Consider the following 27689-nt stretch of genomic DNA (forward strand, 5'->3'; position numbering starts at 1 on the left):
GAACCCGCGCGGCCGCCGCGCCCCGCCCCGGCCCGCGCGCCCCGCCACAAAAACACAACAGAGCCTGGGAAAAATCCGAACAATGACTTTAATGTACAAATCCCGTCGCTGCAGCAGTTCGCGGGTTTAATCGGGATCCCGAGGCAAACGGAACAAACCGGGGACGGGGAACAGCCCTTGGACCGCTTTACTGGGATCCGCGGAACGCTCGGAAAAGGCTGGCTCGGTCCTGCGCCGTGAGCGCAGCACGGGCAGCCCCGGCCCCGCCGCGCACCGGGCACTGACTTTGCTGCTGAAATCTCTTAAAACTTACCAAAAACAAAAAGCTGAACAAGAGAGCGGCCCGAGCGGCTCCCGCAGCGTGGTGGTTAAAGGAATCGTTCATCTAACCCAGGACTAGGCGAGGACTACATGCAGTAGTACAAATCTCAAGGACATATTACAAATACTCTGAAATTAATCTAGGGCTGGGGAAAAAAACTTGCTACAGACACCATAATACACAATAAATTTAGATAATTTAAAAATAAAAAAGGCAAGAGGCAGCATTTCAGCAGCAAAGTGCTCAATAAAAAGTATATTGTAAAGGGGCAGGACAGGGAGAGGTGACAGCAGGCGGGCAGGGCTCAGAGGAAGTACGGCGTGGTTGTCCTGGGAGGAATGACACGCTCTGAGTCTGGAACTGCGCGGAATAACTTTGGTTCTCTTGTATTTACATCTTTAAAGACCATGATGGACGCGATGTTCCCGCAGCGGTAGCAGTAGTTGGGAGCTGACCATACCGTTACCAACTTCTCATCAAACATGAATTTGTATCCTTCGTGGACGAGCTGGTGCGCTCTGCAGATCAGCTTCAGGTTGTTGATGTGAACAAACTGCAAGGGAACGGGGAAGGTCAGCTCAGCACGGCCCGAGCGCCGCTGCCCCAGCACGTGCTGCTCCTGGGCTGGCCCCACAGCAGGACAGAGAGCACAGCAGGGCTGGGCACCCACACTGAGACACCCTGGGACGTACAGGTGGGAACACCCCAGCACTGGGAACAGCTGACACCCAGGCAGCAGGGCTGTGCTGTCCCCAGGCTGAGCCCTTCCTGACCGTGCTGTGCCAGGGCCACAGGACAGCACAGGCTGAGCCTGGCAAGGCCGCTGTGTAGAGCCCTGAGGAGTCTGCTCAGTGCAGACACAACAAAATTAACTCAAGAATTGCTTTAAAAAGGGTTTTTTTCTCCTAGATCCTTAGGAAACCATTCCAGGCAGAGCCCAGGGACACTAGTGAGTCCCACCACATCACACTTTTCAAAAGCAAGATGGGTATTAGTGCATCTGGCAGTTACATTTGTGCTTTTAGGTTCAAGTGGCTCATTTTTTCCAGCTGGCACAAGCCAAGCTTCTCCACCAGACCACCACGAGTTACTGGCAGAGGTGTGACAGGGCAGTTCAGTGCCCTGCACTGCCCTTGCTCCACCCAAACCCCACACTGGGCTGAGCCCCTCAGCTCCCAGCCCACGCTGGGCTCTGTGGCCCTGAGCAGAGTTACCTCGTTGGTGACCTTGGCCCCGAAGAGCCAGCCTGCCCCACGGGGGCTGATGGCCCACGTGTCCACGTCCTCGGGGTCTGACCACACCAGGTCGCAGAAGGCGCCTTTGTGAGGGATCTCCTGGTTGCGCTCGATGGTCCGGATCTGGTCCAGGGTCTTGATGTCTGGGGAGAGGCCCCCGTGCACACACAGGATCTGCTCGTCTATCAACTGCAGGGGAAGGACACGAGCACCTCAGCATGGCAGCCAGGGGAGCCCCAGCCCACAGCTCCCACCAGGACAACGTGTTAGCGTGATGTTTGCACTTACAGCTGCTATTGTGAGCATGTCAAACACTTTGGTGCAGTATCTCCAGGCGTTCGCGTTCCCGTATTTGGTTTGGCACTCGTCTGTTGGAGAGAACAGTTTTATTCCTTGTGGATCAGAGGAAACAGGCAGAGCAAACACTGACAGCAGAAGCTGCACACCCAGGTGTGCCACACGAGCCCTGCCAGGAGCCCTGTGCTGGGTCCTGCTGCTGGCCAGGACCAGCTCCAGCAGCAGGAGGGACCGAGCACCTCCTGCTCTGCCTGTGCCTGAACGTGGCACCAGAGCACAAGCAGAAACCCCAGGTGCCAGAGGAAAAGAGCAGCAAGATCTGCCTTAAACACATTCCATTTCAGAAACACAGTGACCTTGTTACCAAAGGACAGCCCTGGAGCCCGTGTGCCCCCCACCCCCCTGGGCACCCTTGCCAGGGTTTCCCGAGGCAGGGGAGCTGCAGGCACAGGCAGCACTCACCGTAGAACCCGTACACCTGGGTGATCTGCCTGCTCTCGTGGTTGCCTCGCAGCAGCGTGATACGGTCAGGCCACTTGGCTTTTAGTGCAAGGAGGTACGTGAACGTCTCGAGGCTGTAATACCCTCGGTCTACAAAGTCCCCCTGAAGGCACATGGAGAAAGGGCACAGTGACACATCCGCTCCCCATCCTCCCTGCCGCAAAGGAACCCAGCGCTGGAGGGCACCGGCACCTGCTGGGACCCGCGGCGGCTCCGGGCACTGGAGTGTCAGCTGTGGGCTGGGCACTCCCCTCTCCGCTGTCCTGACGTGACCCCGGGACACGCGGGCAGGGCAGGGCAGGGCAGGGCGCTCTGCCTCACCCCGCGGGGCTCCCGGCAGTACAACCGGCGGGCAGGAGCCAACACCGGCGCCGGGCGGGGCCCGGGACTCGGGAGCCCCTCGGGGGTTCAGCCCCTGTCAAACCCGGCGGGGCCGCGCCCGGCGCACCTACCATGAAGATGTAGTTGGTGTCGGGGACCTGCCCGCCGGTCCGGAACAGCTCGCACAGGTCATAGAACTGCGGGGGGAGAGAGGCGTGAGGGGCACCGGGCATCGGCACCGACCCCGGCCCGGGGCTGCACCGGGAGCGGCCCGGCCCGGCCTTACCTGCCCGTGGATGTCCCCGCAGACGGTGACGGGCGTAGACACGGGCTGGACGTTGGACTCCTCCAGCAGCAGGTCACAGACATAGTCACAGAGGCGCTGCGGGACGGAGCGGGGCAGGGTCGGGGTCAGCGCCGGGACCACCGGCACCGCCCGCTCCGGCCCGCCCGGCAGCGCCCATCCCGGCCCCGGCCCGCCCCGGCCGGTCCCGGCCCCGCCGCCGCGGCCGCACCTTGAGGTCGTTCTCGGGCAGGTACTTGCAGAGCCGCGCGATCTCCACGTACTTGTCCAGGTCCAGCGGCGCCATCTTGGCACGGGTCGGGCAGAAGCGGGCCCCCCCCGCCACTTCCGGGCGGCGGAGCGCGCCGCCGGCGCGGGCGGAAGCGCAGGGCACTTCCGGCGGCACTTCCGGCCGGCCGGCCCGGCAGCGGCCCCGCCGCCATGGCGCCGCGGGCGCTGCCGCTGCTGCAGCCGGGGCGGCGGCCGCGCCCGGGACAGTGGTGAGCGCGGCGGGGGCGCCGACGGCACGGGCTGGGCGGGCGGGGGCGGTGGGGGGATAGCGATGAGCGGGGCGGCGGCACCGGCGGGAGCCCGGGCCGGCCCAGCCCGCGCTGAGCGCCGCCCTCGCCCCGCAGGTACCGGCTGAGCCCGCGCGGGGAGCGGCCCCGCGGCCGCGTGGGACTCGGCTGCCTCCTCCTGCCCGGCCGCGTCCTGCTGCTGGGCGGTGCCGACCCCGCCGGGGCCTTCGCGGACGCGCATTTCGTGGAGCTGGGTGAGGGTCGGGCCGGGGCGGGGACCGGGACCGGGACCGGGACCGGGACACGGGGACCGATCGCCTGTCCCCGTCCACAGCCCCGCTGCGCTGGGTCCCCGCCGGCTGGCGCGGACTGAGGCCGCGCTACGAGCACGCCACCATGCTGCCCGCCGCTGGCCCCCCGCGCCTCTGGGTTTTCGGTGGAGCGCACCCCGCCGGGAACCGCGGCTGCGTTCAGGTGCTGGACCCCGGTGAGTGCCCCGGGCCGCGGGACGGGCCCGGCCTCCGTGCCCGTGTTGGTTGCTCGGTTAATCAAATGTCTTAACTAGAAATAGGAACGTGGGAGAGCCCTGCGGTGAGGGGGCAGCAGCCGCAGCCTCGGACATTCCACACGTCCTCGGCCGCCATCGGGGCCCGGCTGTTCGTGTTCGGGGGTGGAGACAAGGGAGCGGAGCCGGTGAAGGACCAGCGGCTGCACGTGTTCGACACAGGTACCTCCCGCTGGGGCACGGGGGCGCTGCCTTGGGGTGTAGCCGGAGGGCTGGAGTTGCTGAGCTCCGCTTGGAGTTCAGAGATGGAATGGCTGGCTGTTCCTCTCTTGGCAGGCCCTTATGTTCATGTGCTCACTGGGAATTCAGACCCCGCGGCTTGGATGGGAAGCCTCGGCAGGGCTCTGGGGTTGTTGGTCTGTAGAATTTCCAGAGTTTAGTTCCTAATGCCCATGTGCTCCCATTTTTAGCCACCCTGGCCTGGTCCCAGCCAGAGACTCGTGGTGATCCCCCTTCCCCTCGGCACGGACATGCTGTGGTTGCAGTTGGGACCAAACTCTTCATCCACGGAGGTTTAGCTGGAGATGTTTTTTACAATGACCTGTTCTGCATTGACACGAGTAAGTGTGGATGGAAGTACTGCAGGGCAGTACCTGTGAGCTGTGCTTTGATTGGGGGGGTGTTTTTTCTGAAATACTAGTTCTTAAGTGCTTAAAGTATTACCTTCTTTGTTTAAATCAACAAACTGCATGGGGTTTGTGTAATGCATAACCCTGGAGGTGCTGTTTCCTGCACCAGATGACATGAGATGGGAGAAGATCCCAGCCACTGGGGATGTCCCTGGAGGAAGGGCATCCCACTCCTCGGCAGCATTCCAGGAGCACGTGTACATTTTTGGTGGAATAGGTCCAGATGGGACGCTGGATACTACTTACAAGTATCACACAGGTAGGGAGGCTGCTCTCAGGGTGCCAGGAAAGATGCCAGGCAGCTGGGGAGCACATTACCTGTTCAAGCCCTGGAGTTCCAGCACTGCAGGACTGACTGCATGGTGTCACTGCCTGGTGTGTGATGTTGAAGCTGTGACTGTATCTTTGCACTGCAGGAAGGCAGCACTGGACGCTCCTGCAGTTTGAGTCTCCCCTGCCCAGCGGGAGGCTGGACCACGCCATGTGTGTCATTCCCTGGCAGGCTGGGGCACACGGGGACACAGGAGGGACCCCAGCTGGGACAGAGCCCCCTGTGGCAGCAGCTGACAGAGCTGAGCCCCTCCAGCAGGGCCTGCCAGAGGGCTGTGCTGAAGACACCTCTGTCCATCTGCTGTTTGTGTTTGGGGGCATGGACACCCAGGGGCACATACACAGGGACTGCCTGGTCACCCTCATTGACTAGAGTCCCCACAGCACCAACCTTGGCCCCTGGGGCTACTTGTGCCCCCTAAACATGTCCTTACCCTGGGGCAGCTGGCACAGTGCCCCTGGGGGACAGGGGCTCTGCCTGAGCAGGGTCCTGCTGCAGCCCCAGCCCAGGGAACATGGCAGGAGCCAAGGTGTTTTGAGGCACTGCTGGAGGTGGCACCAGACAAGGTCATTCTGGACTTAACTAATCCCATGGATTGGATAAGGATCAGTTAAATAAAGAGACCAAATTTCAATTAGGCTTCTTTTTTTTCTAAGAACCTTTATTAGGTGTAAACTACTTTTCACTGTTGAGAAAACTGGTCTGTTTCATATGACACTTTATTAAAAGCTCTCAAGTTTTAATACTGCAGGAAAACATAATTAAGCCAAGCTCCTCCCTCACTGCTGGGCACCACCACTACAGCCTGCAATGGGCTCTGGTGGATAACCTCCCTCTCCCAGCTCAATAAAAGCTGCCCCTTCAGCAGTTACTCAGGCTTGATCCCCCCTTCCTTATCAGGATCTGTTGTAAAACTGAAGTGAGGTCCAAGTCCACCCTCTCCCTTCAGAAACTGAACCCCAGTTCACCTCAAGGCAACAGAGGCCCAGCTCCTGCTTTCAAACCTCCCATTCTCCAGGAGCCCATGAAAGGTGACCTTGAGGGGGTGAGCTGCACTCCATCCTTCAGGGTTAATCCAGATCCTGGCTGGAGTTGGGTCATGGACATCACAGAACCAGAGCAGAGTCCAGTGTAAATAACAAATTTATTGTGGTCACTCCAGGTAGAAAAGCTCTACACCAAGTTCACATGACCAAGTTGTTAAATAGAATGTTCCACTGCCAATACTTCTAAACCCACATTTACACTCCCACCCCGCTCCCCTCCCCAGACATCGAGCAACTGCTAACGAAAAGCAGGATACAGCCACGTCGGGCTAGCGGTTCCAGCTCCACTCACGAGTGAAGATTCAAAGTTACATTCCAAATTAAGAGTTCAATATTTTAAACAAGTGTTCCTGAGTCCAATATATACACACACCACATTCGGGGACACCGGTATCTACAACTCGTCCTTCTCTGCCGCCTCCTCCTCGCCGGGCGGGGGGCCGGCGCTGCCGTACAGCTTGCTCACAATGGGCTGAACCACCTCCTCCAGCTCCTTCTTTTGTGCTTTGAAATCTTCTATGTCCCCATCCTGATGGCTTTCCAGCCACTCGATCTTTTCCTCCACTGCTTTCTCTATTGTTTCCTTGTCCTCAGAGGACAGCTTCCCACCCAGCTTCTCCTTGTCCCCAATCTGGTTCTTCAGGGAATAGGCGTAACTTTCCAGCTCATTCCGGGCATCGATGCGCTCCTTCAGCTTCTTGTCTTCCTCAGCAAACTTCTCAGCATCGTTGACCATCCTCTCGATCTCCTCTGGTGTCAGCCTGTTCTGGTCATTGGTGATGGTGATCTTGTTCTTGTTGCCGGTGCCCTTGTCCTCAGCCGTGACACGGAGGATCCCGTTCACGTCGATTTCAAAGGTGACCTCGATCTGGGGCACACCACGAGGGGCAGGAGGGATTCCCGTCAGATCAAAGGTGCCCAGGAGATGGTTGTCCTTGGTCAGGGGACGCTCACCTGCAACAAACAATGACACAGGGTTACTCTCTTGCCCAGCTGTGGCCTGTACTTTGTGTAACCGTGAGTGACACAGTTCCATGAACAAAGTACCTACAGCATGAAAGCCCCTACAGCAGATTCCAGCTGTCACATGGGCCACCACAGCTGACACCCACCTTCATAGACCTTGATGGTCACAGTTGGCTGGTTGTCAGAAGCTGTGGAGAAGATCTGAGACTTCTTGGTGGGAACAACGGTGTTTCTTGGGATCAGCTTGGTCATGACACCTCCAACGGTCTCAATGCCAAGAGTCAGGGGACACACATCGAGCAACACCAAGTCACCTGGAACAGATCAAAGGCAAGACTGTGACACAACTTCAACACAAATCACAACGCTGCAGACAGGATCCTGAGGCCTCGGGGGCACAGAACTCCAAGGACTGGAAGAGATCCAAGTTTGTCTACATTTGCTTGTCAATGCCCAACATCCACTGCTGAGTCAACTCTTGGGTGGCAGTGAAGGTGCCATTACCTGTATCCTGGTCCCCAGAGAGCACTCCAGCCTGCACAGCTGCACCATAGGCCACAGCCTCGTCTGGGTTAATGCCACGAGAAGGCTCCTTCCCATTGAAGAACTCTTTAACGAGCTGCTGGATCTTGGGGATGCGAGTTGATCCACCAACCAAGACAATCTCATCAATATCAGACTTCTTCAGGTCAGAATCTTCCAGGACTTTCTGAACAGGCTTCATAGTGGAACGGAACAGGTCCTGCAAAGAAAAACCCCAAGGATTGTGAGACTGTATTCCCAGCACGCCCCATTGTGCAGCCCCAGGGGTACAAAGTACAACCACTACAGAGCAGAGATGCCAAACTGAGGCCCAGCTCCCTGGCAGGAACAGCTGCCTGCTTACACAGTTATTTATACTCCAAAGTGCAGTGTCACAGCATGAGATGCTGCACATTCCCCAGTCCCAATCCAGAGCTGAGGCTGTGTAACTTTACCTTTCTAAACTTACCATGTTCAGCTCCTCAAACTTGGCTCGAGTGAGTGTCTCCGAAAAATCTTCTCCTTCAAAGAAGGACTCTATTTCAATCCTGGCCTGGTGCTGAGATGACAAAGCTCTCTTGGCCTTCTCCACCTCCCGCCTCAGCTTCTGCACAGCTCTGTTATCCTTCCTAACATCTTTGCCAGTTTTCTTCTTGTAGAGCTTGATGAAGTGCTCCATAACACGCTGGTCAAAGTCTTCTCCACCCAGGTGAGTGTCTCCATTAGTAGCCACAACTTCAAAGACTCCGTTGTCAATTGTGAGGAGGGACACATCAAAAGTTCCACCGCCCAGGTCGAATACAAGGATGTTCTTCTCTCCCTCTCTCTTGTCCAGTCCATAAGCAATGGCAGCAGCTGTTCTGTAAGGGAACAGGCTGTCAGGGCTGGGGACCAGCCCACAGCTCCCCTGGGGCAGGACAAGGTGGGCTACTCACGGCTCGTTGATGATGCGCATCACGTTGAGCCCCGCGATGGTGCCCGCGTCCTTGGTGGCCTGGCGCTGGGCATCATTGAAGTAGGCTGGCACCGTGACAACAGCGTGGGTCACCTGAGCAGGGAGGGACAGCTTTGTTACAGTCTGTGAGCACCGCTGGAACAAGCAGCCCATCCTCAGAGATGAAGAGCCAGCAGCACTGACTGGTTTGGGATGGCAAGGTCAGTCCTGGCTCAGCCTACCCTTCTCCCATTTCCTAAAGCTGCTAATCCAAGTTGTTACCAGTGTTTCCTGTGCACTTACTTTCTTCCCCAAGTAAGCCTCTGCTGTTTCCTTCATCTTCGTCAGGACCATTGCAGAAATTTCTTCAGGAGCAAATGTTTTTGTCTGTCCACCTCCAACGTCAACCTGAATATGGGGCTTGGCTTTCTTCTCAACTACCTGAGGAGAACAAAGGATACCGTCTCATTCAACCATTCCAAACTGTTCCCATGGTTCTTTCTAAAAACCAAGCCAAAGCTCTATGACAGGCATAACCCGAGTGCAGCTAACACCAGGAACTGTTGTTTACACACCAATCCTCCCATGGGGCACTGTGAGCAGATGCCTCTTCTGACCCAAATTGCAGTCCTCCCCTCCAGCCCCCCTGCCTCTGCACTCGGGGCCCACCTTGAAGGGCAGGTACTTGATGTCCTGCTGCACGGAGGGGTCGTTCCACGTGCGGCCAATGAGCCGCTTGGCATCGAATACGGTGTTCTCCGGGTTGGACGTGAGCTGGTTCTTGGCAGCATCCCCGATCAGGCGCTCCCCCTCGGGGGTGAAGGCCACGTAGGACGGTGTGATGCGGTTCCCCTGGTCATTGGCGATGATTTCCACGCGCCCGTTCTTGAAGACGCCCACGCTGGGGTTGGGGGGAACGGAACGGTCAGGCGGGGCCGCGGCCTGCACACATTTTCCCCCCTCGCCTCCCCTTGTGCTCCTCCCCGCGCCCTCCCGGGCCCGCAGGCGCTTCCCCGCGGCTCCCGCAGGCCCTGCCCGCCCAGAAGGGCCCGGCCGCCCCCCGTGCCCGTCCCCACGCACCAGGAGTAGGTGGTGCCCAGGTCGATGCCCACCACCGTGCCCACGTCCTCCTTCTTCTCCTCGTCGTCCGCCCAGACGGCGCCCAGCGCCAGCAGCGTCAGCAGCAGAAGCCTCATCCCGACCGCTCACCTGCGCCCACCTACCGAGAGGCCGCCGGTTACACAACGCAGGCGCCACGTGCGTGGCCGCCCCGCTCACCCCTCCCCGCGCCGCAACCACCCAGCCCCCGCCGTGCGGAATGACCCCCGGTCCCCACCCCATCTCTCCGTGTCCCCAACCGCCATCCCCCCCGCAGCGGCCCAGCCCCGTGCGGCCCTTACCGCGCCCGGCCCTCACCGTGCAGAAACGCCGCGCCCCGATCTCCGCTGAGCCGCCAGGCCGCGCCGCCCGCCCTTTTATACCTTCCGTTACCCCTTCGTGGAGCCTCTCCATTGGCTGCCGCGCCCTCGCTGGAGCCTCTCCATTGGCCGGCTGCTACCAAGCTGGCCTCCCGCGATTGGCGAGCACCGCACGGCCGCTTCGCCGTGCCCGGCGCGCCCCCCTCGCGCCGCCCCATTGGTTCCACCCGCCGGCCGCGGCCACAGAGAAGCGTGAGCCAAGCGGAGCGTCCCCATTGGCTGGGCGGGACCACGGCCGCGGGGTGGGGGGGGCACTTCTGGAAGTTTCCATGGTTACCGGCCGGGGGGAATAACCCGCCGGTGGGGGGGCGCCGACGCTCCCGGGGGCACCGGGGGTACGGGCGGTACCGGGGCACTGCCGGGGGGGCGGCGCGGGGAGGTTGGAGCCGGGCCGGTATCATGGCCGGGCCGTGTAGGGTCTCCGGGCAGAGCCCCCCCGGCGGGGATGAGGTGACACGCGTGTGCCCAGCGCCCCGAGGCGACACCGGGACCCGTCCCCGGGCGGCCGCTGCCAGCAGGTCGCGAGGCCCCGCCATGTCGCGACACCGAGCCCCGCACGCAGAAGCCGGGGCCGGGCGGAGCCGGGGCTGACGGCGGAGCGAAGCTCAGGAGCGGCCCCGGCTCCGCCCGGCCCTCGGCCCGCTCCGCCTCGCCCCGGCCCCGCCGCCGGTGCCGGCCCCGGGACTACAAGTCCCAGGAGCGCCGTCGCCGCCTGCGCAGTGCCGCGCCCGCCCGGGCCGCAGCGGGAGCCGCCGGGGCGCTGGCCGGGTAGGGACACGCTCGAATCCCGCGACAGCGCTCGGCTTCCTCCCCCGAGGAGGAGGAGGGAGAGGAGGAGGGAGCGGTGGGAGGAGGAGGAAGGCCCGGGGCCTGACAAAACGCTTTGGTTTTTCCAGGGCAGCGAGAGGGAAGGCGGGCAGCCGAGCAGAGACGGAGCCGCGGAGGGTATGTCGGGTGGGTCTATCGCGATAGGGCGCCGGGAGGCGGCGGAGCGGCGCGGGGCCGGCGGCAGAAGTTGTCGGTGCGGTTTGCCGGGGGTTCCTCCGTGCCCTTCTCGCCGGGCCAGCCCTGCCCGGCCGGAGCGGGCACCGCGCTCCGCTGCGGGGGCACTCGCGGAACCGGAGCCCTCGGAGCGGGGCCCTCGCGGCGCCGGGAGCCGCTCGCGCCGCCGCTCCTGCGGGGCTTTGTGTCGGGCAGGTTGAAAACTTGAAACTTGACCAGTGCCGTGACTTCCCTTTTTGGTCCCTCGCAGACCCCTGGGGCTGGAGAGCTCCGTGCAGGCTGTATCGGGGTTTTTCTTGCAAAGTCATGATACCGCGCTCTGAGAGCTGTTGGGATGGAGCTCTCGGAGCGGGCATGTGACACTTCACTTACTGATAGGTAAAGTGCTGTTTTGGCGGACGATGCAGCTCACTCACGAGCCGAAGCTGCAATTTGGAGAGGATGGAGGGGAAATGGCAGGGGCAGTCCATGAAATCGGAAATATTCTGTAAAAGCAGCAGGATGGTGGCTTTAGGAAACACTTTCAACTGCTGCAGCTGAGGAGGGTTCAGAATTGTTTAAGGTGCTCAACACACGGATTTTGATGTGATATTTGTCAGATAATGGAGAATATACTCTCCTCAGTAGCATCTGCCCTTCCTTGCAGATGGGAAGGGAGCTGCTCTCAGGAGAACAGGTTGGTTTTGTCAGTTTGTGCAGCTTCAAGTTCTGCACTTGCTCTGGCTGAAAGTTTATTATTGTGATCCTCACCTGAAGGGAACTCCACTTTCTGGCATCACAAGCAACTGGAATAGATTTTAGCATGGTTATGTGCTTTTGCTGATTTTATTCAACATGGCAATGCCATAATAGATGGCATTGGCAGTGCCATAATTTATTAGCCAGCTGATCCTGGCCTTTACTGATGATTTCTGCTATGTGGCACGAGAAATGAGGTTCTCCTCACACGTAGATATGGACAATATGTCCTGGGCTAGTTGAGAGCAGCCTCTGGGCAGAAACAAGGGAGGGGATGAGTTTCTTATTAATGACACTTAGGCAGTGGACCTGCATTTTGTGTGTCACACACGTGTTTGAGCTGGTGGGTGCTGTAATGTGAGGGTTCAGCAGTGAGCTCTGGGTCATGGTGAACCATCCTGCTGGAAAAGGGTCTGCTAGGGGAGATGGGCAGTTATATTGTGTTGAGAAATAAGGCTTGTGAGAAGCTACTATAGATATTAATGAGGAAGGGGGTACTTCATCAGGGCTGAATTAGCTTGGAAGCCATTCAGGCTTGCTTAGGAGTTATTTTTCAGCAGGATGGAGGGATTTTGCCTTGCCCTGCCCTGCCTATGTTAGATGTGCCCAAACTTGCTCTGGAAGTTGAGTTTGCATAGCGAGACTCAGGAGGAGCAAGTAACCCTGAGCAGGAAACACAGGAGGAGGAAGGAGGATCTGGTGTACCAGCAGAGTTCACCACTTTACCTAATCTCTTTTCTGTCACTGAATCACAGAAACATGCAAGAGAGATGTGTGTTCCTGTACGCCACAGGACAAACCCATGACATTGTGAGGTGGGGTTCAGCACCTGAAGATTCAATGTCCTGTTCTCCCGGACTTTATGAGTGGGAAACAATCTGTGTCCTGTGTTCATCAAAGGACAGGCTGCCTCGGGTTCTGAACAAATGTGTGCTGCCAGTAGGGCAAGGCATCTGGGATGCTGTCAGGTCATGCAGCCTTTGTTGTTGATATGTGGAACATCATGAAGGGAAATTGTCTGAGTTGTTGTGCTAAGCTGCTCTCACTGTGTCACAGTTACTTGCAGGTTCCTGAGCAGTCTTGAAATAGCTGACAGAAAATGGAAATGTTTCCATATCAACATGAAATCCCAGGATTGAAAAGTAATCTGCACATAGCACAATTTTACATGTCTGTTGTTCCTTCAGCCACAGCAGGCTGTTGGATATCTAAATATCCTATAGTGACTCCTTTATATAGCTGTGTACAGATATCTGCTATTTCAGGTGTTGTGCCTAGTATCATAAACCAGATTGCTGGGTAATTACAGGTACCTTTTTGTTTATGAGCAGCTGGTAAGGTAATCTGGCAAAGGAGGAATCAGCAGAGGCTCTGCTCTGGAGCTGTTCCATGGTGTGTCACTGAGTGTGGCTGTGGCCAAGTGCTCTGGAGTGCACCTTGTGGAGCCTGGTCAGAGAATGCAGCTGCTGTCTTTGTTCTGCTGCAAAGGGAAGAGGTTTTGGGGAGGAGCAGTGTGTGTCAGGTAGGTGTGTTAGTGGTACAATAACTTGTTTTTTCAGGACAAGCTGTGTGGGTAATAGCAGTGTCTGAAGAGAGGAACAGTGTGTGCATCTTGCCCAACTGGGTTTTTGGGTGTTCTTCCCTGAGCCTTGCTGAAGTGCATTGTGTGTCAAACTGCTGCTTTACATCCCTGCTGTTCCCAGGTCTGCCGGGGACCTCAGGTGGAGACAGAGCTGTTTGTGCCCTTGCTTGCTGTGCATCTGTGGCTTCAGAACAATTCATTTAAAAGCTGGTGGAAGGCAGTGATGAGGTGCTCCTCTGCACAGAGCTGGATCTCAGTAACAACCCTTGCAGCTGAGCCACTTTGATTTTTATGGAGGTTCCCAGGCTGGGGAAGCTGCTGATCCAGTTTTCTTGTACATAGGGTGAAAGCTGCTGTCATGCAGCTGTCCTGTGGACTGACACAAAATCCTGTGGATTTTCACAGCTCTTGACAAAGCAGTGGCTCACAGTAACCTGCTGTGCTCAGTTCTGAATCAATTCTGTCTCTGGCTTTCGTTATTTCTGCTGTTCTGCAGCAGAGGCAGATAAGACACACACGTGGGTAGTGGCCGACTGATGGGGTGTTATCAGGTAGTCACAGGACCAGTATATTTAGCAGCACAGATGCAGCTAAGGGCGCTCTTTGGAGCCTTGTTTTGGGCCTGGAGTTCAGAGAGGCAATTAGTTTTAAAGGAGAAATCAGAATGCACAGCAGTTGGCAACTTCCCACAGCCTCTCAGGGCCTCAGTGTCTGCTCTTCGTGAGGAGGTGCCCAAGTTGTTCCTCTGTGGGTGCTCACCTCACCTTCCAGCAGGGTGAGGTTTCTGCTGTCAGTGTTTTTCAGCTGACATCACAAACGGTGCAGTGCAGGAGTCTGAGCTCTTTTTGCTGGGCAGGTGGGTTAATGTGTGTGTCCCATCTCTGCACTCTGTGGGGCTGTGTGGACTTCTGCTGGCAGGGCTTGTGGAGCTTGCTCTGACCCGTGGGCAGAGGAGGAAGGAGCACAGCATCTTCCTCAGAGGCTTCTTAGGGAGCTTTGCCCATCCCTGTGCTGGAAACATTTTCTCTAACAAACAAAACCAGAAAAAGACCCTAAGTGAAATCAGGAGAAATTGCTTGTAAGTGTAGGAAGCACCTCAGGAGTTGTTTGATCAGCTTGGCTGCTCTTAAATGGGTTTGTAACCAGTGACACAAAAATAGAGGCTTGTTTTGAAATTTGGCAAAGCAAAGGACTGTAGGCAGGGGCTACAGGCTGCTCCTAGGGGTACTCCATATGGGTCTCCTCTTCCTTCCCAAACTTGCTTAGAAGCAGGAGATCCACTTGGAGTGACTTTCTGTCCAGGAAAGTGGGGACTGTGGGTTGACGCCTGAAAGTGGAAAATGCCAACGAAAACTGTTCAGTTTGATCAAATATGAGCAGCTCTTGAGCACAGCCCTACAGTGGGAAGCTCTGAAAAGGCAGAAGGCAGCTCTTCAGGTCTTGCTTGTGTGTGGTTTTATGGCTTCACCTTTTTTTTCCAGGCTGATAGCACTGTCTCACAGCCTAAAGACTGGTTACTACTGTGTTTGCAGGCAGTAGCAAGTTTACTGCTGGTTTGTTGTTTTGTTTTGGTTTTTTTTGTTTTTTTTGCAAGCTCTTAAATTCTGAGACTAAAAATAAATTTGTTGCAAGAAGTTATTATTTGTTTCACAAAGAACTTTGGCAGCAACAGTAATGTTTCTTCTTCTAATCATTTCTCTGAGACTGTCCCAGTTAAAAACATCTGAATTAGCACATCCCTCAAGTTCCTGTCGTAATCTCATTTTTGGATGCATCAGCTGTAGCCTCTTGTTAGGGTTGCTGAATTTGGTTTGGGGTCTTTTTGAGTTTGGGTTTTTTTTAAAGAGCTTTATACCCAGTTTTCTGTGCTTGCTAGGAATGGCCTTTAAACCTTGGGGTGTAATAAAACTGCAATTTTTTTAATGCATTGTGACAGCTTCTCTGTTCATATCTGCCTGGCTTCTGGTTGTGAGGTTAAAACTATAGATGAAAGGACTCGATTACGGAAGGAGCAGTGATGGTTGTCAGTGCACCTGGTTGTCAGGCTGCAGAAACCCAACAAATGGGACACCTGTGCCTAATGAGGGAGCTAATCTGTATTCTTCAGTGAGGATCACCTCCTGCTCTGCTGAGCAGTGAAACAGATCTTTAAAACACTAGCAGGGGAGAGCACTGGGCCAGCACGTGGTATTCCAGCACATTAGTTGTAGTTTCTCAAGCATGGTCTGAATGGGTTTGTGAAGCAAGGCTTGTCCAGAGTCACTGCAGGTTGTGGGAAGTAAGTTTTTGTTTTGACTGTAGTATTGGTTTGAAGGGAGCCCTGTGACATCTCCATTACTGATACACATGACAGGTATATTATGGTCTGTTACAGGTGAAATCTGTCTCAATCCCTGTCCTTCCCAAATTAGCTGCTGTGGCTGTTAGTTCTAGTGGGGAAGACACGAAGCAGTTAACCATCAATTCTGAGATCCCAGCACCCAGGTCCTTGGGTGGTGCTGGGTTGTGTGGATGGGCTTTGGGGTGAAGGACAGTGAGTGGGAATGGGGGCTGGTCTCCATCTCCCTGAACTTGTGTCACCTGAGCTGTTGCCACATGTCCCCAGGTAAGGCCAGGTGCAGCTGAGGTGTGGTCAGGGCTGTGGCAGGGCTGTGCTCTGTTCCTGCTCACCAGGGCGAGCTGAAAATACCTTCAGCTTCTGTGCCAGTGGGCCTGCTGTGTGCCAGACAATGGAGCAGCACTTGGGAACCTCCATTGAGAGCATGCCTCAACAGGGTGGGATTGAGGAGGGCACAGCAGCGTGCCCTGCCCCGGTGAGCCTGTGCCCACTGCAGGGCTGGCAGGGCTGGCAGGGCTGACCCACGCTGCTCTGTGTGCCAGGCAATGGAACATCACTTGGGAACCTCCATTGAGAGCATGCCTCAGCAGGGTGGGACTGAGGAGGGCACAGCAGCGTGCCCTGCCCCGGTGAGCCTGTGCCCACTGCAGGGCTGCTGGGCTGACCCACGCTGCTCTGTGTGCCAGACAATGGAGCTGGCACTGGGAACCTCCATTGAGAGCATGCCTCAGCAGGGTGGGGACTGAGGAGGGCACAGCAGTGTGCCCTGCCCTGGTGAGCCTGTGCCCACTGCAGGGCTGACCCACGCTGTTCTGTGTGCCAGGGCTGGGGCACCATGGTGAAGCTGGACATCCACACGCTGGCCCACCACCTGAAGCAGGAGCGGCTGTACGTGAGCTCGGAGAAGGCGCTGATCCAGCGCCTCAACGCCGACGTGCTGAAGACGGCGGAGCGGCTCTACCGCACGGCCTGGATCTCCAAACAGCAGCGCATCAACCTGGACAGGCTCATCATCACCAGGTACTGCCCACCCTCTGCCAGCCCTCACAGCCTGCAGGCCCTGCTGTGCCGGCTAACAGTGTGGGGCTGTAAGCCAAACCTCAGCTGGGGAATCTCACACCAAAAGGCACTTGTTGGCCATTGAAGCAATTGGTTTTTTAATACCCGTGTTAGTTTTGCTTCTGTTCATGAGAGCAAGCTATCCAGAATTTGCAAAGAATTTGTAGTAACCATCTGGAAAGACTTTTTGCTCTGTGGCAGCCTGGTTTATAGACAGATCACGTGGTGTCTCTTAGCAAGTTTGTTTACTTAAGAGTTACTTAAAGTGTTTCAATGTTTTTCTTTAAAGTGCTGAAGCTTCTCCTGCTGAATGTTGCCAGCATGCAAAAATCTTGGAGGACACGCAGTTTGTGGATGGGTACAAGCAGCTGGGATTCCAGGAGACTGCTTACGGAGAGTTCCTGAACAGACTGAGAGAGAACCCCAGGCTGATTGCATCCTGCCTGGTTGCTGGAGAGAAGCTCAACCAGGACAACACCCAGAGTGTCATTCACACAGTGTTCACCTCCATCTATGGCAACTGCATCATGCAGGAGGACGAGAGTTACCTGCTGCAGGTGCTGCGGTACCTGATCGAGTTTGAGCTGAAGGAAAGCGACAACCCCAGGCGGCTGCTGAGGCGAGGCACCTGTGCCTTCAGCATCCTGTTCAAGCTCTTCTCTGAAGGACTCTTTTCTGCAAAACTTTTTCTTACTGCTACCTTACATGAGCCGATCATGCAGCTTCTGGTTGAGGATGAAGACCACCTGGAAACCGACGCAAACAAGTTAATTGAGAGATTCTCCCCGGTACAGCAGGAGAAGTTGTTTGGAGAGAAAGGCACAGAAAAGTTCAAGCAGAGAGTCCAAGAGATGGTTGACTCTAATGAGGCCAAGCTGGTGACCCTGGTCAACAAATTCATTGGCTATCTCAAACAAAACACGTACTGTTTTCCCCACAGCTTGAGGTGGATTGTGTCGCAGATGTACAAAACGCTGTCGTGTGTGGACAGGCTGGAGGTTGGCGAGGTCAGAGCCATGTGCACAGATCTCCTTCTGGCCTGCTTTATCTGCCCGGCCATCGTCAACCCTGAGCAGTACGGCATCATTTCTGATGCTCCTATCAATGAGGTGGCAAGATTTAATCTGATGCAGGTATGATTCACAGCCAGGCAGTCTTAAAAATATATAAATGGCTTTTTTATTCTCTCTAGAACTGATGCTACTGCGGAAGGTACTGTCTATCCTCCTTATAAAATGAATGCTAACGAAATATTTGTGTTAATTGCTGCTGGAAAGGCAGGCTGCAAAGTTTATCTGTTTGCTTAAAATACTGACTTGAAAAAATTGACAACGTATTCCTGCATCCCTTAGAAGAGTTGCAAATATCCTTTGTAAAAGCTGTTTTAAGGGATGGAAGCTAAGGCATAAAAATGACTAGAAGATGAATTCTGGAATGTGTGAAAAAGAATGTTATGCTGTTCTTGCAAATGTTAAATATTATACCAGGTATTGCAAAAAATAATGAAATACTTTGCTGAAAACCCCTTGTAATGTCCAATGCTCTACTTGGAGCATTCCCCAGCCCTCATGACCAGCTTTTGTCATTATGCAAACACTTGGACAATTTAATGATGTTACACAGAGGAATCATCTGAAGGTGTTGAGCAACACTTGTCTGACTGAGGATGTTTCTCCACGTGAAGAGCAAAACCTGCTTTTTACTGTTGTCTATAAAGTGGGCAGGGAGTGATCCTTACAGTGCAGTCACGCTGGGGAGTTTGCTCAGTGTTCCTCTGAAATCCAGCAGCAATCCTCTCCTGTGTCACTGCTCACGTGCTGCAGCAGAGCAGGTGGCAGCTCTTTAAAGTGAGGGCTGCTTTGCAGTTGGAGATGAATAAGGGATATGTGCTCTGAAATAAGGGTTAGCCCTCCTGCTATTTCTCCTTAGTAAAATATATGCAGCCTTTGAAAATCTCTAGGTTTAGATGACCTAGATTCAACCCTCAATTCTGACGTGTTGCAAAAACAAAACATGCTTTGTTCCTGGGAGGGGGAAGTATGGATGGTCACAGCCTACTGTGTGTGCACATTTTCTTGTTAAAGGCAATGACTGCTTTTTTTTCCTAAAGCTTCTTGCATTTTTTTTCTTCCCTGAAAGCAAGCACAAATCTCTGTCCACTCAATCAGAAATATTCCTTGGAGTATTAAATGAAAAAGGATTTAGAATGGAGGAGGTTTTTTGAGTATTTTTTATAATCAGGTCCATCATGGTATGAAAGGCTTATTCTGTGTACTTCTTTTTGGTTTCAGGTTGGGAGACTTCTGCAGCAGCTGGCAATGACAGGCTCTGAGGAGGGAGATCCACGTACAAAGAGCAGCCTCGCTAAATTTGACAAAGTAAGAATCCAGGCTGAAAAAATCCAAGATTTGGTGAATACGTCATCATCCTTCTGCAGCTCCTTTTTCAGACTTTGCAAAGGACTTACTAAGTATTAAATTTCCAAGTTACATATCATGAAAAGCAGATTAAATCCTGAATGAAGCTGGGGAAAAAAATCTTGAACACTAGAATTAAGGGTTGAGGATTCTTGCTTCTACTCTGACCTGATATTTCTTAAAATAAAATATTTTTAAAAATTAAATTAAATGGTATTTTCAGCTGAGCATTGTAAATGTTCAAGACCAGACTGGACAGGGCTTGGAATAACCTGGTCTAGTGGAAAGTGACCCTGCCCATGATGGGGGTTGGCACTGGGTGGTCTTTAAGGTTCTTCCAACCCAAACCACTCTGTGATTCTGTGAAATACTGAATTCCTGTCTGTGTTTTTTCAACTGAACCTAACGAAGCACTTTGATCTGAAAACAGCCTCAGTATAATGCCTGTTTCAACACCAAGTAATTTCTTAGTGCAAGTAACTTTCTTTTTTTGCATAGTTTTCCGTTTTTTATTCAGCTTTTCCTGTTAGTGTGAATCCATCCGTAGCCATAGAGCAGGTACCTTCATCAGAGCAACAGTGAAGCTGATGACCTGTGATAGATTGTCAAGTGTTTAAAAACCTGTTGGCATCCTTGGTAACCTTGTATCTGTCCAGGTTTTGATAATTCTAGTTGTTACACAGTCACCACACAAAGTTACAGATTTATTGTACAAGTAACATTTTCACTGAGATTAGAAAGTGATGTCGTTGTTGCTTCTTTGTTTCATTTTCAGTCTGTGCTCAGCAGATCCTTCAGGAAGGGCCTGTTTATTGCCATTGTTTTTTTCCTTTAAATTGTAAGAGGACATTTAAGTAAGTAATACTTTGGAATGCAGGAAAGGAATGAAGGAAATGCTCAAAGTAACTGCACACTTTCCTTGCTTGCTCTTCAGTGACCTTGAAATATCTGCTATTCTATCCCAAGATTTCAGAAACAGGAAGCGAAACTTGAATTATTCTGTAGGCTGCTTAACTCCTGCCATAAGTTTCATCCCAAACTCCAGGGAGGGTGTCTCATTCCTGCTGTGTGCTGTGTCTCAGAGCTGTGTTGCTGCTTTCCTGGACGTGGTGATCGACGGGCGCGCGGTCGAGACCCCGCCGATGTCGGCCGTGAACCTGCTGGAGGGGCTGAGCCGCACCGTGGTGTACATGACCTACAGCCAGCTCACTGCCCTGGTAATGCCCCCTGCTCCTGGAGACACCCCTGGAGCCTGCTCCCTCCTGTCCCACCTTGGCCAAAGCAGGCTGGTTTGCACCGCAGCTCTCACCAAAACCGGTGTCTGTGTTTAGGTGGGCTTCATGCGGAACGTGATGTCAAGCGATCAGCTCAAGGAAGATCGGATGGCTTTGGAAAACTTGCTGGCAAATTTACCCCAGAACAAGCCAGGGAAAAGCAGCAGCCTTGAAATGACTCCGTATAACACCCCCCAGCTTTCTCCTGCAACTACTCCAGCCAACAAAAAAAACCGACTGCCCATAGGTAAGGAGAGCGAGTGGAGCTCCCGCCTGGCTCCTGACACCTCGGGCATTTCTGTGCCAATTTCTCACTCATCTCTTGGGCTTTACTCTTCACCTGCACCTGCAATTCCTACTTTTTCTGTGTAGATAGTGAAGAATTTCTCTTAAACCCAGGTAACTTCCTTAGTGTCTAGTGCAAGTGTGGTGAATGACCTTCATCACTCCAGCCTGAACTGGAGAAAGTTTCTGGACTGGTTGGGAGTCATAATGGTGGTGATTGGCAGTGACAATAAAGGGAAAGGTGGGAAGCAGATCTAGGGGGAAAATTGCTTAGGAAAGTAGTAAGATGGAAGCAGAGGCATTTAATTAGTGGGATAGAATAAGTTTAACATTTTTGTTAGAGAACAAATGGACAGGAGGGTGAGCAAGCAGGAGCAGGACTTTCAGAGTATGTGCTGACAAGAGAAGGTTTGTCCTTTCTCCATTCCTTGCCTGCTCTAATTCCAACTGTCAGTTTTCTGGAATGCAATTTTAGGTTGGTTGGGTTTTGTTTTTTGAATAGGATTTCTGGGTCTAGATTTTTTCCATACTAATAATACTTTCTTTTAAACTAGGAAGTGTGGTACTCTTCTTCAGTATATATTTATATGAATATGACCATGTGGGATATTTTTGTTTGAGAGATTTGGTGTTGGTGTGCAAAAGGATGAAAATATACAGAGTCCAATAAGCGGCAAAAAACCACCCCAAAAACAAACCTGTCCCATGTTGGTTTAACTCTGCTTTTGAATGGTTCTGGTCTTACACCTCTATAGTAGTGGCACTTTACAGCATTTATTTTATGGTATAAAATAGCTTTTGCTCTAAGTTTTTGTTTCTTTTGTTTCATTTTAATGCTTTCGAACTCCAGGACAGCAGTTGGCAGCGATTACTGCCTGGGATACCTCTGCTACCAATCTGTCAGCTCACATAACTCTAGTAACCCCTTTTGGTGGGTAATGCCCTCTTTCCATTCTTCTGTGCAACTCTGACTCATGTCACATCACTCAGCATGCCTTTGGGCCACCCTGGCAGATTTCTGCAGTATATGAACTCATTTTGTGTGTATGTGGGTTATAAAAACCCCTCTGCCAGATAATCAAAATCTGGCTGCCACTTCTGCACACTTGCCTGATTTTCCTTGGCTCAAGTAAAGTAGCAATTGGTGTCATGCTGCCATTCTTAGAACCTTAATTTCATGTGGGTGTTTTTATTTCTGTGGAGCCAAATGTGGGAATCTGAGGCCAGTTGAAAAGGGGACATAAGAGTGGAAAAGTAATCAGAGCAAACCACCTGATGTTGTGTTGTGTGTCTGGATTTGAGACACCTGTTAGAATAAGATTTCCTATTTCTTAGGAGAAAAGGCCTTTTAAACAAATTAATTAGAGTTTTAAACCACAGAAACCTAGACATTTTTTAAGTAGCAAACTTAATTTTCTCATATAATGTATGAAAGGTCTTTCTGTGGTTGGAATAGGCTGAATTGCTGTTGGCAAACAGGTCACAGTGTACCTTGTTTTTCTGCTTCTCAACTTTTATGTTGAGTTTCCTTTTCCACAGGGCAGTACTGAAGTTTAAACATCAGTTCCATCTCTCAAAAGTTTAATAATACTTTGATTTTGAAAATTTACTCAGTGTGTGTTGCTAATTAAAACACTACAGTTCTGTATTTCCATTGTATTGGTTTTTTTCCTCCTTAAACAAAAGAAAAAGCTTTCTGATGTGGATGTTTTGAAATATTTTCTTAGCCACTCGAAGCAGAAGTAGATCAAACATGCTAATGGACCAGCATGGAGATCATGAAGGATCCTCCCAGGAGACTATTCCAGAAGTGCAGCCAGAAGAAGTGCTGGTGATTTCTCTGGGGACAGGTCCACAGATTACTCCAGGAATGATGTCAGAAAATGAGGTATCCACAAACGATGACATCTCAGATGTTTTGGACCATGCAGCCTCTGTCTGCTCTAATAGCACAGCAGGGAGGGTGCAAAGCTAAGTTTGGTAATAAAGCTGGAATGGGAGTTTAAATCCTTACTGAGCTTGGGGGTTGTAGCTTCCAAACTGGCCTTTGGTAGAGGTGGGTTTGTTCCCTCACTTAAGGAGCTTAAGAGCAGCCTGGGCTCTTGGTCTGAGTATTAAGAAATTGCTGTGTCTCTGCACGCCCTGTCCTTTGGGTCCAGGGACACAGTGAATGGCAGAACTGGAGCACTGATCCTGATGCTTTTGGCAGCTCCTGAAAGGCACAGGCCCAGGTTCTCATGGGGACAGAGCTGAGCTCACAGTGCCATCAGTGCCTGCAGCCTGTTCCTGGGGCAGGGCTGGTGTTCAGCCTTTTCCTTCTCCAGCTGTAGCACAGCTGCTGCTTCCAGCTTTGCTCCCTGCCTGATGGTTGGGATTATCTCCTCTGGCAGCCTGGTACAGATCCTTTCCACACTGCTCTGCTCTGGGGGTGACGAGGGAGCTGTGGCTCCCTTGCTATCAGGACATTCCTAATGTCCATGGGGTGGTTCCTGACAGGCTCTGACTTGGGAGTTTGCTGTCTTTTTTCTAACAGAATGTTAGAGATTTGATTGTTCCATTAACAACACAAAAACATGTCTCCTGATGTTTTGTTTGCTGTTTAATTACCTGAAAAAGAGGTGATTTGAATGAAGTCCTGTTTCTCTCTGCCACCCTGCAGGTGTTAAACATGCAGCTTGCAGATGGTGGGCAGGGAGATGTCCCCATCGACGAGAACAAACTCCATGGCAAACCTGACAAAACCTTGCGCTTCTCCCTCTGCAGTGACAATCTGGAAGGAATATCTGAAGGTGAAGGGCTGCTTAAGTCTTGAAGAAGTTTTGTTGCTCTATTGGTTTTTTTTCCCCCTTAACTGTAAAAGGAAGGTGTGTTAAATGCAGCCTCTTGGCTTTGCTGTTTTGAAGACTGTGCTATTTCACTCTGAGAGCGTGTCTTCTTTCTTAGTTGTTCAGAGAATAAAGCCTGGAGCTAAATTTTGACCTACAAAGGCATAACTGAATCTGAGTGTTGGGAAGAAAAAGACTAAGTGTGTTTAAAAAGAGAAAATAGAGGGTTTTTTTGGTTTTTTTTTTTGTTTTAAACTTATGTGCAGTACTAGTTATTAAGATAATCTAACTTAGCTCTAAACTTGAACGTCTCAGACTTATTTTTCATCATGTTCTAATTAGCTGTTACATGTCTCAGAATAGTTTCTGCACAACTCCTTTATGTGAACCTCAGACATAACAAAGCACAGATGTCTGTGGGATGGAAGAGGTTTGGACACATCACTTTTGCATTATTTTGTATAACTTCCATAACTTCATTTTTGCTCTGTCTCCTCAAAATAAGAAAACAAATTCACAAGCAAGTAAATAAATTAAAGACAAAGACTTTATTTGCTTTTAACTTCCTACTAAGTACAGTAGTGGTGAGATTTTTGTGTTGGAACTGCTACTTCATTTCATTTTTCTGGTGAGTTTTGTGTCCTGAATTGTTAATGCTGTGTGTTTAGGAGCTGTTATTCAAGTGAATCTGTGTTCCAGGCCCTTCCAATCGCTCCAACTCGGTGTCCTCCCTGGACCTGGAGGGGGAGTCGGTGTCGGAGCTGGGCGCGGGCCCCTCGGGCAGCAACGGCGTGGAGGCTCTGCAGCTGCTGGAGCACGAGCAAGGCAGGTGCCACCTCCTCCCAGGGCCTCAGCTGCTGGATGTGCTAAAGCCAAGGTCTTTGTGGAGAGAGGCTGCAAAACCGACGAATTCAAGGAAAAAAAGTAGACATTTTCCTTGTGCAATCGCTCTTGTATTTATTTGTGGGTTTGGTTTGGTGTTTTTTTTTTTCCCCCAAAAAATATTCTTTGTAGTCTGTTGTTAGGAAAATAAAATTGCCTGGAATTTTGACACTTAAGTCCTTTATAGCAGACTGTAAAGTTTTGCTTGATATCAAGCTCTTCCATTCAGGAATAGGATGATCTGGATTGGAGTAGTTTGGAAGTATCTGGACAATTTTCTCTTTAATGTCCATTTGTCAAACACTGAACAGATTGCCCAGAGGTTGTGGTGTCTCCAACCTAAAGATTCTCAAAATATGACTGGACATGATCATGAGCAACCTGGTGTCCTTGACCAGGGCAGGAAGTTTGGGCTGGAATGATCCCTGGAGCCTTCAGCTTTTCTGTGATCCTGTTCCTCTATGGGAATTCTGTCAGTGTCTTTGTAGCACTACATTTCATTTATTTTTCCTGTCAATTTAGTTGATAGATTACCATGTGTACTTCCAGAGTTTTCTTCTTAGGTCTCAATTTTTTTTTCAGGCAGCATTTCCTGAATTCTACTCAGGAAATAGTAATAGTGTTTTACAGGCCTTCCTTTAACCACTGCCTTACCTGGTAGAATTAGGGGGCTGTTTGTTTGGGATTTTTTCCTAATGTACTCTTACAGGCTTTCAATCTGCAATAATTGGAGAAGCCTTTCAGAAAATCAAGAACTGTTTCTTTTTCCACAGCCACAACTCAGGATAACCTGGATGACAAGCTCCGTAAGTTTGAAATCCGTGACATGATGGGTTTGACTGATGACAGAGACATTTCAGAAACTGTGAGTGAGACCTGGAGCACAGATGTCCTGGGAAGTGACTTCGACCCCAACATCGACGAGGACCGGCTGCAGGAGATCGCAGGTAACGGCTGTGCTCTGGGTAGGTCCTGTGTGCTCTGGAACCCGAGGCTGCAGAGCCCTCATCCTCCTCCTCCTCATCCTCCTCCCTTCCTCAACAGGGGCATTTCCACAGATTCAACTGGAGATTTGCTCTAGGAGGATTTCTGTGTGCATGACCTGGACTGTGCTTAGTTACTGGTTTCTTTTCAACGTTGTGTTTGCTTTACCAAGGACACTTTCGAGGTGTTCTTCCTTTTGTCTCTAGAGCTGACTGCCCCAGCCCAGCTCTAGCCATACGCTCCGGCTTTACTTTTGCAGGTGCAGCTGCAGAGAACATGCTAGGCAGCTTGCTGTGTTTGCCAGGTTCAGGATCCGTGTTGCTTGATCCCTGCACAGGTTCAACCATATCAGAAACCACAAGTGAGGCGTGGAGTGTGGAAGTATTACCAAGTGATTCAGGTCAGAATCGGGCAGTTTTTGCGTATTTCTTTAGCATGATTCTAAGACTCTTCCAGAGGCATAGAATGCAAAATGGCAGCCTCTTCCTCCTCCTCTTTCTTCAAGAAATTACTGTCCTAGGCTTAAGTTAGTTTTTGTGAATACTTCCAGGATTAAAAGGACAAAATGCTCCTAGGCAGAATGAAGATGGAAAGCATTGGGAGAGACTTCTGTTACCTAAGAAATTCTTAAGGTCTGAAGGGGAAGAGAAGGGTTTTCAGAGCAAACTTGTGCTTGCTTTCCTTCCCTGTGGTAGGAGCTATCCAGGACCGTGGTTTACTTTGGTTAGTGAAGATGTGACTCTATCCTGTTGTCTAAGACATACAACAATTAAAACAGTAAACACTCCTTAGCATGCCTGTACAGACAGAGCATTGCTGTCTGTGCAGAGTCCCGCCTTCTGTACCAAAGGATAAAAGAAAACACTTGCTGAAATGGTTGAGTTCCCTAAAAACTTGATGCACTAAATCACCCCCCACCCCTTCCTTCTGCTTGTGAATGTTTAGGGAGCGTGGAATTGAGCAATGATACCTTCTCTCTCTACTGTCCATTGTCTCCCTTTGGCAGAGGCTCCAGATTTAAAACAGGAAGAGAGGCTCCAGGAGCTGGAGAGCTGCTCTGGGCTGGGCAGCACGTCTGATGACACAGATGTGAGGGAGGTCAGCTCCCGGCCCAGCACCCCCGGCCTGAGCGTTGTGTCAGGTGTGTGAGCTGTGTGACAGTGCTGCTCCATCTCAGCATGGGCACCACTCACTGTGCTGCTCGTGCTTTATTTATACATCACTTCACTCATAAAACAATTTCCTGCACTTGTTCTGGAATTTTCCAAGCTATGATTCTTTGTTCACCTCACAGAAGAAATAAAAAAGGCAGCAGAGAGATAAATGCCCTGTGCTGCAATAGCAGTGGTTAGCAGAGGAGTATTGCTTTGGAAGAAACTCCAAACTTTCTTGCATTTAAAACAACTTGTTTTATTTAAATAAATCATAGCTCTAGTTCTTCATTTTCTGCAAAGTATATAAGAGTGCGGTATCTTTCTAATGCCTCTTGTCAGAGTGTATTCATGGCTATGGTAACACTTTTGAAGATGTAGAGCAAAAATAAGCTGTTGTTTTATGAGTATAGAATTTTGTAATGTCTGTAGGTGCTACTGTGAGTTGGAACTTGATTACTCACTGTCCAACAAACATTTTAACAGCCTCAGGATTTTGCTTCCTTGCTCTTTGAAAGACTATTACAGATGCTTCTTTTGTTATGTGTAAGGTATTAGTGCAACATCTGAAGATATTCCTAACAAGATTGAGGATCTCAGGTCTGAATGTAGCTCTGACTTTGGAGGCAAAGATTCTGTAACAAGTCCTGACATGGATGAAACAGCCCATGGTAAGTTACTTACATGGAATCTCTGATAAAAACAAGGGACATTTATAGAATCCTTGAGTTTTACAATTTCTCCCCAATTTCAAAGTGCTAGTGACTAAGCTTAATATTTTCCTTATTTGCCAGTACTGTATTTGTTTGACAAAGAGGCTCCAGTGCTTTGCTGTACTAGAGCTTGAGTACTAGATCTAAAATCCCTAATTCAGTTTGATTACATTGACTGTCCTCTTGTGTTTTGGAACTGGGCTGCTCCTCAAGAATTCCCCATTTTTGTGATGTAACTCTTGGTAATTTCAAGGTACTACAGAGATCTTTCCATACAGAATATCTTTACAAATACTTTGCAGTATAAGTTTTGTAAACTTTTGTTGCTGAAGTCTATTTTTCCAGTGTCTCTCATGTTGGAGGCAGTTTTGGCACTAACTTTGTTCTCTGTGTATTTCAGGAGCCAGTCAGTTGACATCTCCTCCTTCTCAGACAGATTCTTTGCTTGCATTGTTTGACCCTCTGTCCTCAAATGAGGGTGAGTTATAAAG

The 27689-nt window shown here is 51.6% G+C and overlaps 4 protein-coding genes across 6 annotated transcripts in view; 2 read left to right on the forward strand and 2 right to left on the reverse strand.

Annotated features, from left to right (window-relative positions):
- Positions 1-63: 63 nt before the first annotated feature.
- Positions 64-3292, reverse strand: PPP6C (protein phosphatase 6 catalytic subunit). The gene is given in 7 exon segments (XM_058037991.1): positions 64-875; positions 1537-1746; positions 1846-1925; positions 2317-2458; positions 2808-2873; positions 2963-3163; positions 3165-3292. Coding segments are annotated over 7 exon segments (1050 nt in total). The 5' UTR covers positions 3267-3292; the 3' UTR covers positions 64-626.
- A 108-nt stretch (positions 3293-3400) lies between these two features.
- Positions 3401-5636, forward strand: RABEPK (Rab9 effector protein with kelch motifs). Its single transcript, XM_058038517.1, has 7 exons — positions 3401-3459; positions 3595-3731; positions 3812-3964; positions 4043-4204; positions 4453-4602; positions 4781-4930; positions 5088-5636. The coding sequence occupies exons 1-7, from the start codon at positions 3401-3403 to the stop codon at positions 5372-5374; spliced, it is 1098 nt and encodes a 365-aa protein (XP_057894500.1). The 3' UTR covers positions 5375-5636.
- Positions 5637-6127: 491 nt separating this feature from the next.
- On the reverse strand, positions 6128-9974 carry HSPA5 (heat shock protein family A (Hsp70) member 5). 2 transcript variants are annotated; one of them, XM_058037988.1, is made up of 9 exons: positions 9887-9974; positions 9551-9689; positions 9140-9371; positions 8774-8911; positions 8472-8584; positions 8006-8396; positions 7519-7756; positions 7161-7328; positions 6128-7002 (listed from the first exon to the last, which is right to left on the reverse strand). In XM_058037988.1, exons 2-9 carry the CDS (start codon positions 9664-9666, stop codon positions 6443-6445), a joined length of 1956 nt encoding a protein of 651 aa, XP_057893971.1. In that variant the 5' UTR covers positions 9667-9689; positions 9887-9974; the 3' UTR covers positions 6128-6442. The 2 variants fall into 2 exon arrangements, with proteins under 2 accessions (XP_057893971.1, XP_057893972.1); XM_058037989.1 differs by having other exon boundaries at positions 9871-9889.
- Positions 9975-10677: 703 nt separating this feature from the next.
- GAPVD1 (GTPase activating protein and VPS9 domains 1) overlaps positions 10678-27689 on the forward strand; it is a 28155-nt gene continuing 11143 nt past the window's right edge. The window contains exons 1-16 of one of the 2 annotated variants that reach the window (XM_058038031.1): positions 10678-10716; positions 10845-10893; positions 16432-16628; positions 16957-17800; positions 18959-19045; positions 20167-20301; positions 20416-20605; positions 21494-21574; positions 22371-22531; positions 23303-23432; positions 24168-24293; positions 25124-25297; positions 25594-25734; positions 26341-26475; positions 27037-27156; positions 27599-27676. In XM_058038031.1, the coding sequence (XP_057894014.1) occupies positions 16444-16628; positions 16957-17800; positions 18959-19045; positions 20167-20301; positions 20416-20605; positions 21494-21574; positions 22371-22531; positions 23303-23432; positions 24168-24293; positions 25124-25297; positions 25594-25734; positions 26341-26475; positions 27037-27156; positions 27599-27676 (2587 nt within the window). In that variant the 5' untranslated portion in view covers positions 10678-10716; positions 10845-10893; positions 16432-16443. Of the gene's footprint in view, positions 10717-10767; positions 10894-16431; positions 16629-16956; positions 17801-18958; positions 19046-20166; positions 20302-20415; positions 20606-21493; positions 21575-22370; positions 22532-23302; positions 23433-24167; positions 24294-25123; positions 25298-25593; positions 25735-26340; positions 26476-27036; positions 27157-27598; positions 27677-27689 lie in introns of those variants that run through there. The other variant, XM_058038032.1, reaches the window with a different exon arrangement.

This window comes from Melospiza georgiana, chromosome 20 (genome assembly GCF_028018845.1).
Source record: "Melospiza georgiana isolate bMelGeo1 chromosome 20, bMelGeo1.pri, whole genome shotgun sequence".
Taxonomy (NCBI): Eukaryota; Metazoa; Chordata; class Aves; order Passeriformes; family Passerellidae; genus Melospiza; species Melospiza georgiana.